General features: G+C 37.5%; 1 protein-coding gene across 12 annotated transcripts in view; it reads right to left on the bottom strand.

Annotated features, from left to right (window-relative positions):
- nrxn3b (neurexin 3b) overlaps positions 1 to 15034 on the bottom strand; it is a 257192-nt gene that overhangs the window by 35075 nt on the left and 207083 nt on the right. For 11 of the 12 annotated variants that reach the window (XR_015863763.1, XR_015863764.1, XM_088402884.1 and 8 more), the window contains 2 exons: positions 10253 to 10424; positions 1084 to 1173 (listed from right to left, as the gene is read on the bottom strand). Coding sequence is in view for 10 of the 12 variants with exons in the window: in XM_088402884.1 (XP_088259010.1) it covers positions 1084 to 1173; positions 10253 to 10424 (262 nt within the window). In the remaining 2 variants the exon portion in view is untranslated. The remainder of the gene's footprint in view (positions 1 to 1083; positions 1174 to 10252; positions 10425 to 15034) is intronic. The other variant, XM_088402893.1, reaches the window with a different exon arrangement.

The raw sequence follows: 15034 nt of genomic DNA, 5'->3' as shown, positions 1-15034 counted from the left end.
TTTAAAAACAACAAATACGAATTAATGATTAATGAAAAAAAAGAATCACTTCACAACACTAATATATATATATATATATATATATATATATATATATATATACTGTATCATTTTGTTTTACCAATGTTAAGTTGAAGCTCAAATTACTTTTGTTCAAGTGTCCCTATTATAGTGTCTAGTGAGTGTACCAGCCCTGATGCTAAAAATAAAAGATGCAATATATTGCATGAAAATATAACACATTCACATAAAAAAATAAACAAATGGCGAGTAAATTGTGCACTCTTAACATTCTCCGCACAAAAATGAGGTTTCATATGTTAAAAGGTTTAATAAACAACCATATTAGGTCTTCCGATAAAAAATGAGCAATACAAACTCACCATGTCAAATGGAAAAAAAAAAAAGTAATTATGATACGCCCAAATACTGTGAAAACACACCATGCATTCATTATGAGATGAAAATACACTGACTCATACAAGATAGGGCTGGCAATTAGAAAGCTCATTGGTAGAATGCAAGCTTGTTGTGTGCACGCCATTAATACATTGGGGACATAGAATGGGGGGGGGGGACAAAATGCTCATGTCACAAAGGCAAAAATGAAATAGCGTGTGCAATCATGCAGGCACTAGCAGTTAATGGTATTTTTTTTTAGACATGTTTTAGCACTTGTTAAAGGGACTTTATCATCGGGTTATATTGGTTTTGAGCAATTAACTTTATATGTCGTTTATAACCTTATTATGTCGAGTCATAAACTTGATTATGCTGAGAAAAGAAAGCCTGAGGGAGTGAGGGGGGGATTTTTTTTTTTTTCTATTCCCTTCCCAGTCCCTTTAACTGGTTATACGGAGACAAACAAAGTTTTAGATGACGACAAGACAGGACACAATGATCGCTAAGGGTAAATTATAAAGAAAAAAGAATGGAGGGAAGAGCAAAAATTAAATATTTTACATGTTTATTTAAAAAAAGGTTTAAGGGATGGTTTTCCATTCTCGGAGGTCGTAGGGGAACAAGCCGATGGAATGAGAGCAAATCAAAGATGGAGACTGGAGAAGTTGGACAGACATTTACCTTTCTCCTGAAGCCAATCTTCTACTGGCCGGGTATATTTGAATGGGATTTTCTTATTTGCCATTTGATAGCGCTCAATGTCGCTGTTGCCTTAAAGTTTAACAAACAGTTTGAAAGAGTTGGCAACACACATGGCAACAACACATTTATACAGTGGTTTAGAAGAATTTTATCTTTGTTTATGTATTTTTATGACATATTTATGCTCTTTTAAACAAGTTGTATTTTGATTGTTTTTTAGGGAAGAATATTCACAAGTGAACATTGACAGAAGATCAAGTGAGCTAAAAAGTAGTTCAAGTAATAAAAAAAATCACAATATACATGAAAGTCTGCAAAACAAGCTAAAAACATATTCATTATGTTTTACAAGACAAGCAATTAGGACGTTAATCACTTAAAGAGGTAGACATCCATTAACACATTTCTCAACCTAATTGGAGGTAATCAGTGTACGCTAACTCCCACTGGACACCACCTGCTTTTGAAACATTCGTTTGTTGTGGCGCTTTGCATGCTGGAACGGAAGATGGTGGAATGATTGCTAATGCGCAACCATGAAGAGAGAATTGCTGCAATGAGATCATTTCTTTCGAAAGTGAGAATAGAGGAAAAAAAACAACATATACCATTTTTTGTACTGGTTAAATGCATATTGCTTAAATACATAGTCCACTTATCCTGCTGTTTTCAGGAGTAAAATGATTATGGATGATTATGTGGTGCTTTTGAATGCACCACATGCACAGCATACATGGTTAGCAGCTAGCACAAACGATGCAGTATTATGGTAATAATGTACTTGATTAGTGTTAAAATAATAATATACAGGTTATTCCATATGTGTTTCTGCAACATGGATATTGGTAGACGTGGATATTTTCAGTTGGAGCTTTAATGATGTAATGAATAACAATGACCTAATCACAGGCAATGTCGCCATGTTCCTGGGAAAGAAGAAAGCAGTGATTGCAGGGACTGATAGTGTATGGACTTCTACCTACATCCCCCACTATCAAAAACAGATTGTTACCTTGCTTCAGGGCAGGCAGGGTTTTATATGCGTTAGCTAATTACCATAGGTTTTTATTGCCTACTGTACAACAATTTCGCCTTACAATCCCAACCCGACACGGATTAATTTCGTATAGCGGGGGTCCACTGTAATGGATCACCAAAATGCAACAAATAATAATGCAAAATAACGTCTTGACTTTAAGTTCTAGAATTATTAACAAAGGTATCACGGCGGAGCTACTCGGTCCCCATCATTCTGTTTTAGTGCCTTCACTTTTATGAAGATCATTAAACCAGAAAACAAAAACCTTCAAAGCAATAGCAAAGGTCACAACTCAAAGCTAAATAACTTTTCTTCTTAAAAGGGGACAGGTTGCTCTTTAGACTACTGGAACAAATCCACGAAGGCTAATGTAAAAATAGAGATATAACCCTCCCAGACTTCGGTAAAGTAGATTAATGAAGTTCCACTTGGATTGAAAACGGCGAATGGCTGGATAAATCTCACAGCACTTTTCGTTGAATAGCCTAATGTTGGTTGAAATGATTGCGTAATTGTTTAAATTGGAAAAAAAAAAAAGTAGTATGGTAGCTTTTCAAAGATTTTCTCCTCAAATGTCATTGAAAGTTTATAATATTCCATTTGAAAGTGTAAGAGACATTTCTATATTACATTTTTGAATTAAACCTTAGACAAATTCAAAACTATTCAGTCAGGCAAGGCGAAGTGAAAGCGACAAACAAACACAAAAAAAAAGCCAAGTGCAGAACTGAAAACGGAAGTTAGGAAATCAATCTCGGTCAAAAATAGTCAAAAACGGGAATTAAAAAAGGAGTTACAGGAACAATCATCCTTTTTCACTTGCCTAATATCTTGGTGGCAAGTAGAATTTATTGCAATCGATGCTTAAAATGAAATAAATTATCTCTAAAATCGAACCATGATATTTAATACAGAACAAAACAGTCAAAACTCATTCACAACCAAAAACCTTTTCATGTTTTTTTATTTTCTTTTCAGGCGTCCAGAATTTCCAAAGCATGTATCAAATATATATTTTTTTATTTTTCTTTGTGCGGCTAGAGGACGATCTAAAATAGGCCGGAACTTAATTAAATTTAAAAATAGACGTCATTGAAATAAATAGGGCAAGAGAAACTAAAGTTCTGGGTGTTATTCTTGATAAGAATTTATGTTAGAAACCACATATACTGTAGGTAAAAATATCCTTCATTGATTAATTCATACATTCAACACTATGATTATTCCATATGTAACATACTGTATTGAAGTAATAAGAGCAAATTAATTGGAACATGAAACTAATTGAGTATTGCACTGGTTCAAGTGGGCGTGGCTGAAAAAAAATGGGTACATCATTGAAAAAAAGAGGTTATATGATGGCTGCAGTTTGAAATTTAAATATGATCTTCTTCAGTATTTATTGAAGTAAATCTTCACATATTTTTTTTTAATTTATTGGTAAGAACATTTTAGCAAACATAGAAGTGCGAAAAGTGCCACATTTGGGGTCGACACATTAATTTCACTGAGGTTCCATCACAACGCCAGAGTGCATCAAAATGGTGAAAAATGGCCTCTGTGATTGGCTGAGGGCTTTTTGTCCATTTGGGGAAGATGAGCACATTTGATGGACTGTGCTCCTGACTAAAGCTGGAGATATAAACATCATAACACTAAACCAAACCTTATTTTAAAGATACCTTCACTTTCTGTGACAGTCTATCACTTTTATTTTCTCTTCGGAATTCTGCAGTGATTCACCCATCCGTTTTGTAGCTGGAGTTTCTCTAATTGAGCTAATATGAAGACGAAAAGGGGTAAAATTTTAAATCACCTCGTAATATTGTTACTGTGCACAACTCATTGATGGTAGTAGTTTTGAAATCAGATTTAACGGATGAGAGATTGTTGATTTATTCTTGAAGTTACTGTAGCAAAAAAACAAAAAATACATGCAAGATTGCATATTTAATGCACTATAAATTCGGTTTTGTAACCACTCGCGATAGAGTTTGACCGTTCCGCCATTTTGAAACGAGTGAGGCCGGCCAACAGCAAATAGCAGACCCGAATTTGTATATACGCGTTGCAGGGATGGCAACTGAAAATAAGTGTAATTACCTAAAAACGCCTGCAGATGGAGACGAAACACCGCAAATACAGCCAAGCCCCTAGGGTCATGACAGTTGTTTTTGCCGCAAAGCGGGTAAAATACCTTAAAGAGGGGACGAAAAAACTCAGTAACATGAAAAAAATGTAAGCCATTGACGCTGTAACCCGGGGGTCCACTGTATTGTGAATTGGCAACTTTATTATTTATTATACATGGCAAGTTTTTCAAGGGTCATGGAAATTTACAGGATTTGCTTTCGCGGGCCACATAAAATGACGTGAGGGTCTGGATTTGGCCCCCGGGCCTTGAGTTTGACACACCCGTGACACTCCTGTGCGCCTTATAGTGCGGAAAATACGTTACTTTTTTGACAGCATTTTTTTTTCTCAGCTCCTTGTTCTATAATTTCCCACACATCTCATTCCAACAAACCAAAGCCAGTGAGTTCCTAACTTCATCATCCATCCAGTAGCTGTGAAACGATAAAGATTCTTGGAGATCTGAGCGTGTGATTGTGTCAGAGACATGGATAATCTTATTTGTCCTGTGGATTTAGGAAGGATTTTAAAAACGGGCTGCTTGGCATCGAAAAACAAAGGCGTGGTGAAACAGTGTGCTGCCGTGTTTGCAATAGAGATCAGCGCACTTTGAAAAAACACGCATTTTCTTAATATGGGCCTCCTTGGTTGGGATAAGCCGCTTAGAACCACTGGAAATAACCGATACTTTCCACGGGGAGAGTAGAGATGAATGATCACTTGTCTGAGACGATGCTTTACCACGATACCTAGTTTTTAAGAATCTTGATATATATATCAAAAGGTTACATTTGAAAAAAGTGGTTTGGATGAATAACGCAACATTTTCACCTAAATCTGGCTCTATTTGCCAAAGGTTTGGGACATCCCCGATGTAAACCTTACGCCTACTCAGAACATCAGAAGAACGGCGCAGGGGAGACGGCTGATCTAACTAACACATTGTTTTTAATAATAAATATTTGAACACCTCCGATTCGTGGTTTTACATTTTTCGTATTATCTTAATGGGCCGCACAGTTCTTGGGGGACGATAGCTGCAGAAGCGCTTCCGTGTCGAGACTCTAATGTGTGACTAGTGCGCCGCGTTTAAAAGGGAACTTGGCTGTGAACACTCCCACAGCGGCGCACTCAACCAGACTTGAGGTGGAACCTGCCTATAAACTGTCACGAAATTACTGTATTAACCCATGAGTAAAATGTTCATATATATCTCGCTCCATAATGCGGATTTCATCTAAAGTCTTGATCATTTCTTTGGGTTAGGGTTAGGGTTAAGGTTATTGTTAGGGTTAACCCTAACCCTAAATTTCAGGATGCAATGGTAATAGTCGGGAAAAAAGGATTTGGAGATTTCCGCCCAACGATATGTTACATTAAAGCAAATTCAATTTAAACAGGAGCTAGCGCCGAATCGTACCATGAACTCCTTTTTAAACTATACCCTCTTGATCCCTTCATGTCTGCGCAGGAAAGCAATTATTCCATACAAATATGACTCATTTCCATTAGTGCCCTTGGTAAGTGTACATTTTTTTTAAGCATTACACAACAGTCTCCAATTATTTTACCCATTTCGGAATTGTCCTCAAAAACGCCTACTCTAGAGACTTTCAAATCCAATGAAGGGAGAGAGCAGAGCGTGAACGAAAATGGGAGAAAATCCGCCTTTTTCTGCCTCCATGTATTACTACTCCTCACTTATAAGCATCGTATATTCCGCGACATTATCTCAGAGCTGTGAGAGTGCAAAATTCAACAACCTGACCTACTTTTTTGCGCCACCCACCTACCAATGGCGCTACAGTGTTCTTTTACAGTGTTCTATTGATTAAATCTTGGCATGATGATGTCTTCTTATTGTAATTAACTAAATTAAAGAACTAGAGTATAATCCAAATCTTTAATTGAGGTCAGGACTGTATTTTACTATACATGACTCGTGTTGAAATATTTTATCCGATATTTGTTTAATCTTTGGGAGATACAATGAGGATTGAAGATGTTTTTTGTTTTGAATAATTTACATTTAGTGACTAAGGTGTAATTTCTTAAATAGTTCTTAAATAGGGGTACACGTATACCTGGGGGTACCATCATTTTTTTTTTTTCACTTTTTGATATTAGAGTGCCATCGACGAGAAAGGCAGTCAAAAGGAACCCTATCAAGGTGCAGCATCAACTATTTATTTTTGTTATGGAAATGGGAGAAAAAAGATTTGAAAAAGGTAAAAAAAATAATTAAATAAATAACTGTGAGTCTGAATGTTTAAAAATGGCAGATGGATTCTCTTTTTCAAAAAAAAAAGGGTAATGTCGAAACTAGAGCATTACAGCTGTCTTTTCAAATTATTGGAAAATTAATTGGAATATGACATAACTTTTTGCTATATTGTGTTAAAGTACAAATCATTTAAGTTCTTATTTTGTTAAATTTATTCATGCAAAAGTTCTACAATGAAATAAATGTTCAGCAGAAGAGCAAAAAAAAAAGATGTATCACAACCTGTTTTAGTTCCAAATATTAAAAAAAAAATCAGACACAGATGGTATGTTTTTAAATATAAGTCATTCAAAAATGCTTTTTGCACTGAACGTGCCAAACTTAAAGAAATGTTTCATTAAATTAAAGAAGGCTTAAAGGGCAAGGTAACCAATCAGGTGTTAGGACCTGCCCGTCAAACTTTGACGGGAGAAATTGACAGATAAAATAAATTCATGAAACTCTGCAACACAGAACTGTAAAATAATTAACTGATTAGATCCAAAAACTATCCATATTTTTTTAAATATAATTGAAAATTTAAATTAGGATCAAGACTTTTAATAAAACATTGATTTATTTAATTCCACATTAAAATAATGAATTAAATATTTATTTGAGCACAGAAATATTGAATTAATTACCGAAAATTTTTATTTAATCATTTAATGGTACATTTATTGAATTAACTTTGGCACTCCATAGATACAAGTTTGTAAGTAGGTTGCAAACCTAAATCTACGCGCGTGTTTTAGTCCTGTTTGCCCTACCAAATAAAAAAGCAATTCAACCCTCCGAGAATTTCAAAGTTCTGATGAATCCACTTTCAATAAACACTTGCAATAACCCAATCGGAGTGCAAACACCTAAGTAATCAAGCATCACCTTTGTCCTTCTATTCCTCGATCTGGTAACTGTTTATCGAGCGCCTTCATGTTTAACACCCAATCTGAAGAATCGGTCGATGACGCTGCATCACAACATGTAATTACCCATGAGATTCTTTTACAAAGGATAAAGTGGGAAAAAAAAATAAATCAATCACCGGCTGTGTAATTACTATCACTGACTGTTATGCAAATGACTTGTTGCCAAAGAAAGAAAACAAATTCCGATGCATTCAGGTGGAAAGAAATAATATCAATTTCATCATGGGGGTGATTTGATTGGAAAGTTGAAACCATAGAAGTCTTTTGAGGTGCGTTTGCGTGTGAGGTCCAGCTGGCGAACGGTCATATGCCTCTCGGAGTGGGCATTTAGCGGAATATTGAGGGGGTTGGAAAACAACCGCGGTGCATTGATGCGGAGAGCAATTTGTGATCATTAAAAAGGTGGCGGCGGTCTAACGGGCTCTGACAAATTAATGCCCGTTTCGACGTACATCTGAGGAACATGGACCTGTCTCTGGAGAAATGGCTTGAAGGGGCCTATTACTGGTGTTTTTTTGTTTTTTTTGTAACCATGCTATCCTGATAAATGGTGAGATCCTTTGCTAAGAGGCCATCCAAGACATATACGGGTCAGTCCAAATGTAGGTGAAGTACAAGGATAACTGAAATGGGTCAACATCCTAGAAGTCCTAAGGAATGCGTCTTAATCATTTTTTTAAAAAGTGAAAATCACGTTATTTTATCCGATCCTATTCGATTGTATTGATTATACCATCGTACTGGAGTCATTCCCTCCAATTTATTTATTTACCGTATTTGCCGCACTATAAGGCGCACCGGATTATAAGGCGCACCCTCCATGAATGTCAAATTTTAAAACATTTTCAATCACGATATAGTAATAGTCAAAGTAATAACAATAATAACTCAAATACTAACTCTAAACTCTCAACAGCATAATAACTCAATGACAATATGAGCAACCTTGTTCAACTGTAAACACACGAAAGAAACAGGTAAAACTTTATCAGTTCATTCCCCACCTACGAATCCCAATCTCAATATCGATCCATAAATAAGGCGCACCTGATTATAAGGCGCACCATCGGCTTTTTAAAAAAATTAACGCTTTTAGGTGTGCCTTATAGTGCGGAAAATACGGTACTTTAAATAATGTACCAAGGTTGAACATAAGATAAAATGAGTGAATATGACTGGTCTGTAATGATTTATTATCTTCCATTCGTAAGAATTTTTAGACACCAACAAAATGTGTCTTTGTTAACTGGTTAGGTATCGCGATTAGCATTAGCGATTACTATTATCAACCAACGCTAACGACTATTTAGCTACAAACATAAGGTATAAGTGAACTGTAAGAATGTCCTTAAAGTCACTAGAAAAAATCTGTTGGAGTAAATTTGAGAGAGGAACTGCCTGTTAGCGACTATTGGGTCAGTAACTTCCTGTTCTTCTTCTTGACAAGCAGATTGGGCATGTTTGGTGGACACTATAGGTTGTTTGAAGTGACGGGTTATATTCTTGGATAATGAAGCCCTGGTGCTTTTTGGAAAGTTCTTTCCTTTACTTGGGAAGGCCAATGTGCTAATATTGTCTTTAATAATTGTCTTTAAAGTCCGCTAATTACTAAATCAATAAGTGTTTTTAAGCACACATCTAGCATCAGTCATTCAGCCACCAGTTGGTGCACCAAGTGGCATGCCTTTTCCACTTTGCAGTACATCAACATTCTTTTTTGGCACTCTTTTGTTAGTTGGTGACGATCCCAGACATGTTATCATCAGTTTTTTTGGGTTGGAGCGAGTCTTTCTCCCTTGCCACCATTGAATCATTGCGAACATCTGCAAGGAAGCTCCATGTAGAAAATAGCGGCGCAAACATGGTTCTATATATAATCATAGAAAGATAGTCGTCCGATTTTTAAACTTGACCTACCCGACTTGGTTGACATATTTTCCTAGTCCTACAATAGCAGTATTATTTATGTACTGCAAATAATATTTTTTTACTCTTTGATGTATGCCAGCGACAGCCAATGGCAAAATAAAGCGAGCGACAGAAGGGATTAACATCACCTGCATGGCACCGAACCAAACTACAAGGAGTGTGCCAGGTCACGCCACGGGTAGATGGGGCCCAGTTGGTGGTGATGGCATGCAACTGGGAAATTGCTGTAGGCATGTTGAGATTGCAGGGAAGTCAAAGGAATAAACTTTCATTTGTTTACTCCTGGTCTTGCATCTTCCCAAGACTCAGCTTATTCAATTGTGTCCACTGTAGTGGACGTGTGTTTTCGGTGTGTAGATGCACACCAAAACGTTGACTCATTGGAGGTACCTTACTAAGCCCCCATGTCCTCAGTAGAGGACATCCTGGCCTTTCCAATGATGACGCATGTGTTTAGCAGTTATTTTTGCAGTCTTGCTGAGACAAAATAGACACAACATTTCGCTGGCTACATTTTACAAGCAAATTGTAATCTTAGTCGCAGGTTTTAATTCTTGTGTTTTGTCCAATCCTTTGATTTTTACATCAAATTTCACATCAATTTTGAAAAAAGGCACTAAGGAGATGAAATTTCACCCAGATGGTGACATGTCAAAATTCAACATAGCACAGCCACTTAGTTATCACACATCTAGAATTGTGCCATTCCGTGACTAAAATACTGCCAAGAAAATGACCAAAAATGGTCAAAATATTACATAAGGGTTAAAAAAATGGTGGTGTCCAGTGATTAAAAATTGATAAACCTCCATCCACTAAGTTTGAAGAAATGAGCATAAATAAAGTAAAGCGTACCTGAAGGAAAGTGCTCATTGATCGGCCAGTTGTCCACTTGTAGGGTTGCATTTCCTCCATTCCTGGTGAATCGAACCAAATGGTATTTGCCATCATTTACCGCTGTCGTCAACTCCTTCACACTGATGTCCACCGTCCCAATGTTGAAGGTCACGCCTATTTTGCCTTGCTCCTGCGGAATACACAGAAGGAGGAACATGAGGAAAAATATTTCCCACTAGGGCTTCATGTGACGTTTTTTTAATTTGATCCTGTTATTGACACATTCATTGCCATTGACGGCAATACACGTCAAAGATCCATTTTGCCTGGGGTGGCAATAAATGAGTTAAATAAACAGGAAATAAACAGATTTTTTTGATTTACTTCCTGGTTTGTTCCATAGAGTCAAAAATTCAGAAAAAAAAAATTGAGCAGTGTTTTATGATCAGTGTGCAAGCTGATGTTGATCAGTTTACTTTCAAACTGGAGTAAAAAAATGAGCGAAGGGCCTGGTGAGGCCAAAATCATTTGGCATTACTGTACTCAAAAAACCAAAAAAACTCCAAATAATTTTAAGGGTAAACTGGCTTGTAGTTGGTAAAAAATTATTCTATCATTGACATTTGGACTACGTTTTCGTTGTAGATGGGAAATGCAGAATTGCGGCTGTAACCTGATTTTCATGAATTTTATCAATATGGCTGACCACTCTGCAAAATTCTGTGCCTTCCGGTAAAACAAAGGTCTGTTTTTGAATAGACGCTTGTTCGCATGACAATCTGGTGGCAGAAAGTCAATCTAAAGTTACACTTACTTGGGCTACACTGAAAAAATACGGTGCAATGTATTTTCCCAATTCTATTTCCTGGAGAGGTTGCAAACAATCATCTGCATCCAGATATATTTTTTAGCAGCTGTATTATCTGCTATGTGTCTCAAACAATCACAAAGGATTTTAAATCGTCCCTTAAAAACTATATTTTAAGGTATACGAGAGAGTTACAGGAAAAATATGTCGGCGAGCCAGGTGGTGATAGGGAACAACTTGTATTCTGAGCCATTTGTTTTAATTCCCTTCTGAGAATCTGTTTAATTGCCTACTTTTTGAAGTCAGAAGCTAGGGGACTGTTTCTCATGACAAAATAGGCTCGCAAAAGAACCAAACACACATTAACAGATCCATAGGGACACCGTTTCAGAGTGGCTAACTGTCACCAAGCCGACCCTGGCGATATTAAGCTGCACTAAAGGTATGAGTCACGATTTAAAATGACATAGCACTTAAACCCACCGACCCCTATTTCGTGTTGAATGCTCTTTGGTATTACAAGAACATTTAATAAGGCCAACCTTCGATATATTACCCATTAGAGTCCATTAGGGTTTACTTCCTCTTATATCTTTGTCTAATATCATATTAAAACCATCTGCGAGTGAAACGGGGACAGTAGGACGCGGTAACAAATGAAGTTCATCATTCAACAGTTCCTTATTAATAAAAAAAAATACAGGTGCCTGTTTCTTGAGGAAAAAATATTAGGAAAAGGATGAGAGGTGCACTTAAAGTCTCTGTTGGTGGGATTCTAAGTGGGTTTCTAATTTCAGCAGTTCTTCTAACTACAATAACAAACAGCTTGTACTTAAAGAGAAATTTGCATGTTTTTGCATCTGGATAATGCACACTTAGATGCAAATGCAAAGGGAAAAGTAGTTTATTGTCGCAAGCTGCATTGTCCACTTTATTTTGGGTTCTTCACATAATGAATCCCCCCCCATCAATGAACGTCGTGTTTTTCTCGAGTGTCTCGATTGGCTGTGAAAATTGTCCTCAAAAAAGAAAAAGAAAAACACTGTTTGCATAAGGAGCCATTAACACAAGTCTGCTCAATGTGTATAAATCCACTTTTAATTTACATACAGCAGTTTGTGGTGGTTCTGAAGAGGTATATTTATATTTTTGGTGGTGAAGCTCGAAATGAGTTGAAATAAGACAGAACGCAGTTACCATAAGAAATCAATGGTTGTTTTTTTTTTTTTTTTAAAGCAAAAGGTGCATGGGATCACATAAGGCCAGTAATACACTATGGCTTGCTAGTAATTCTAATTGGATAATGCCAGAACAGGAAGTGGAAGGTGAGAGTCACTTGGAGCCAGAAAAAAACAATTAATTAATTAATAATACCAACTATAGACAGCAAAAATCTTTTTTTTTTTTTTTTTTTTTTTACTGGGTTGACCGTGAATAATTTAAGACTCGTTTTGAGAAAATGACGCTTCGTGAAGCTTCGTTTGTTCATCACCAGTTCAAATTCATTCACTGCAATTTACAGCAATATAAATCAAAAATCCAGTTTAATCAGGCTTGCAGTAGATGAGTTAGTGACAAAATTAAAACCAAACTTAAATAATCCACCAGGAGTTACCCTAAAATGCAAACCAAAAATGCCGTATGTTTTGTTTTCATTTTTATCCCATGTGGATTGAATGAACAGATCATCACCACTGATTTTAGACGCACAACCTCTGCCGCCATTGCCAAGTTCTCCAACCTGGACGAAAAGAAATATATGCTGTTGTGCAGAGTTCTGTCCGTCCTTCCTACTTTCTCCGTGGTGCGGCCCACTCCCACACCTCTGCCCTCCCACACTGCACCAATGTTTGATTGACAGATCCAATTACGCTTTTTATTGGCCCGTCGCTACCACGGTGGACCAGCACTTCATTGTCTCCAGAGCAAAGCCTCTTTCTTTTCCCCTTTAGTGGAAAAGATTATGGCGGCTATTCAAACTGTACACAACATAGGGCAAGGACAAATTTGAGGGATTGCAAGCCAGCCTTGCTAATTTTGAAAGAAGAGTTAAGATGGAAACAGAGTCGGGAAAGTTGTTGCTGTTATGAATCAAACCAAACCAATTGATTGACAGTCGTTGTTTTTCGCACAAACTGATAACTTCCTGTTATGCATGGCAGAGCAGAAGATAGAAGACAAAATTGGTCAATTTAAGAAAAAAAAAAACTCTTGTGGCACCGTTGATAGAGTAATGTGTCTTCTTTATAAGAAAGAGTTTGATTATCAAGGAAGCAACTCAAGTTTAGCCTACCGCATCAATGCAAAGCACCAGGACTTAGTAGAGTCGTTTGAATGGGTAGAACGCAATAAACCACAACAAATTTTCCACACCACATGGTGCACCGCATTCTTAGGCACAGTCTTGATTATGGGCTCTATTTCCGTACTTAAAGGCCTTTAATGGCTATTATTGGTTTATCACCTTCAGTGTACGTACTGCATGTAATAAATAATGTTCTATGATTGGTTTATCGCTGTGAAGGTACGAACTGTACGTATTACATATTGTTCTCTGATTGGTTTATCAATGCTAGGGTACGTATTGTTCCGCGAGGAATGGTCCGAAAGTCATGTTTACCAAAACGTTTTTACAGATGTGCGAAAACACAAGGTACACCATTTTTGAGAAAAAAAAAATAGTTTTATTGATTTATCACTTCCAGCGTACATACTGCATGTAATATATAGTGTTCAATGATTGGTTTATCCCTGCGAGCGTATGAACTTTACGTATTGTTCTCTGATTGGTTTATCACTGCTAGTGTACGAGTTGTTTCGCAAGAAACAGTCTGAAACTCGCGTTTACCAAAATATTTTTATAAATTTGTGCAAACACAAGGCATATCAGATTGGAGGGTGCTCTATTTTTTAGGAAATGTAAGGATTTTAATGGCAGCTTGTGGTATGGAAAATACGGAATATATCACGGGTGTCAAAGTCAAGGCCCAGGGGCCAGATCTGGACCGCCACATCATGGCCCGTAAAATGCTGATTTGACTTCAAGTTTCTGGCTAAAATACCAAAGTTGCAAGTTGCCTCCAACTTTTGAGGTTTGGGGAAAAACTGTTTCGAACTGTTTTTACCAGCCTCTGATTTCAAAACTAGCAAAGTGCGTGAGGAACGCACTTAAAATTTATTTCATTCACAGACATTCCGTCCCTCTGACAGAATCTATAACTGAAACGTGGCCCATGATCGAAATGAGTTTGACACCCCTGGTATATATAATCATGACAAATCAGGACTACTGATTTGTTGAGTAGCAAAACAATCGTTTGCGTCCGTGTTTAATGTTGCGACCGGCACGTTTGAATGAGCCTGTTGTGTTCTGTATAACAAACACTGACATGTAATTCCAGTGAGTAAATCCTGCAACCGACTGCTTTGAGCCAGCTCTGACTTGTTGGCACAAGAAGCCTCTGTGGTCCCACGTGACCCGACACACACTGTCATCAGTAATCAGGCCCAGCGCAATCCAATTCAATGGCGATCAATGCCACGCGGAGTGCCGCGGGCGGTGTGAGAAAGAGAGGATCAGTTCAAGCGGCGTCGGCCGATCCATCAGACAGCTATCTCAGCTTTTCTCAGACGGAGATGAGCCGCACACAATGGACTCCCATCCCCGTCCGGCTGAATGGTCCTTTCGCAAAGCCGGACCCTGATACACAGCTGATAAGTGTTTTTGTTGCGGTGAAAAGCTGACAACACCAAGAAGAAATGATCACCGCGTGCCGGATATCCTCAAGGAGAAGATGCATTGATGGACTTTAAGGTCAAAAGCATGTTATTAAAGTGAGAGGTTTTTCCTACCCGTCCCATCCCGCCTCAAAGGTATCGCGTCGCAATCAAACCTTGATTGAAATCTGGTACGAGTTGTAGCGGGATGACTCCGGCGGATCTATATTAGGTCTCTGGTGGCAGGAAGGAAGATGTGATATCAAGAATGTGAC

Source organism: Hippichthys cyanospilos, chromosome 20 (assembly GCF_059441005.1).
Source record: "Hippichthys cyanospilos isolate Australia breed blue-spotted pipefish chromosome 20, RoL_Hcya_1.0, whole genome shotgun sequence".
NCBI classification, from domain to species: domain Eukaryota; kingdom Metazoa; phylum Chordata; class Actinopteri; order Syngnathiformes; family Syngnathidae; genus Hippichthys; species Hippichthys cyanospilos.
This window is presented reverse-complemented; position numbering and strand designations above follow the sequence as displayed.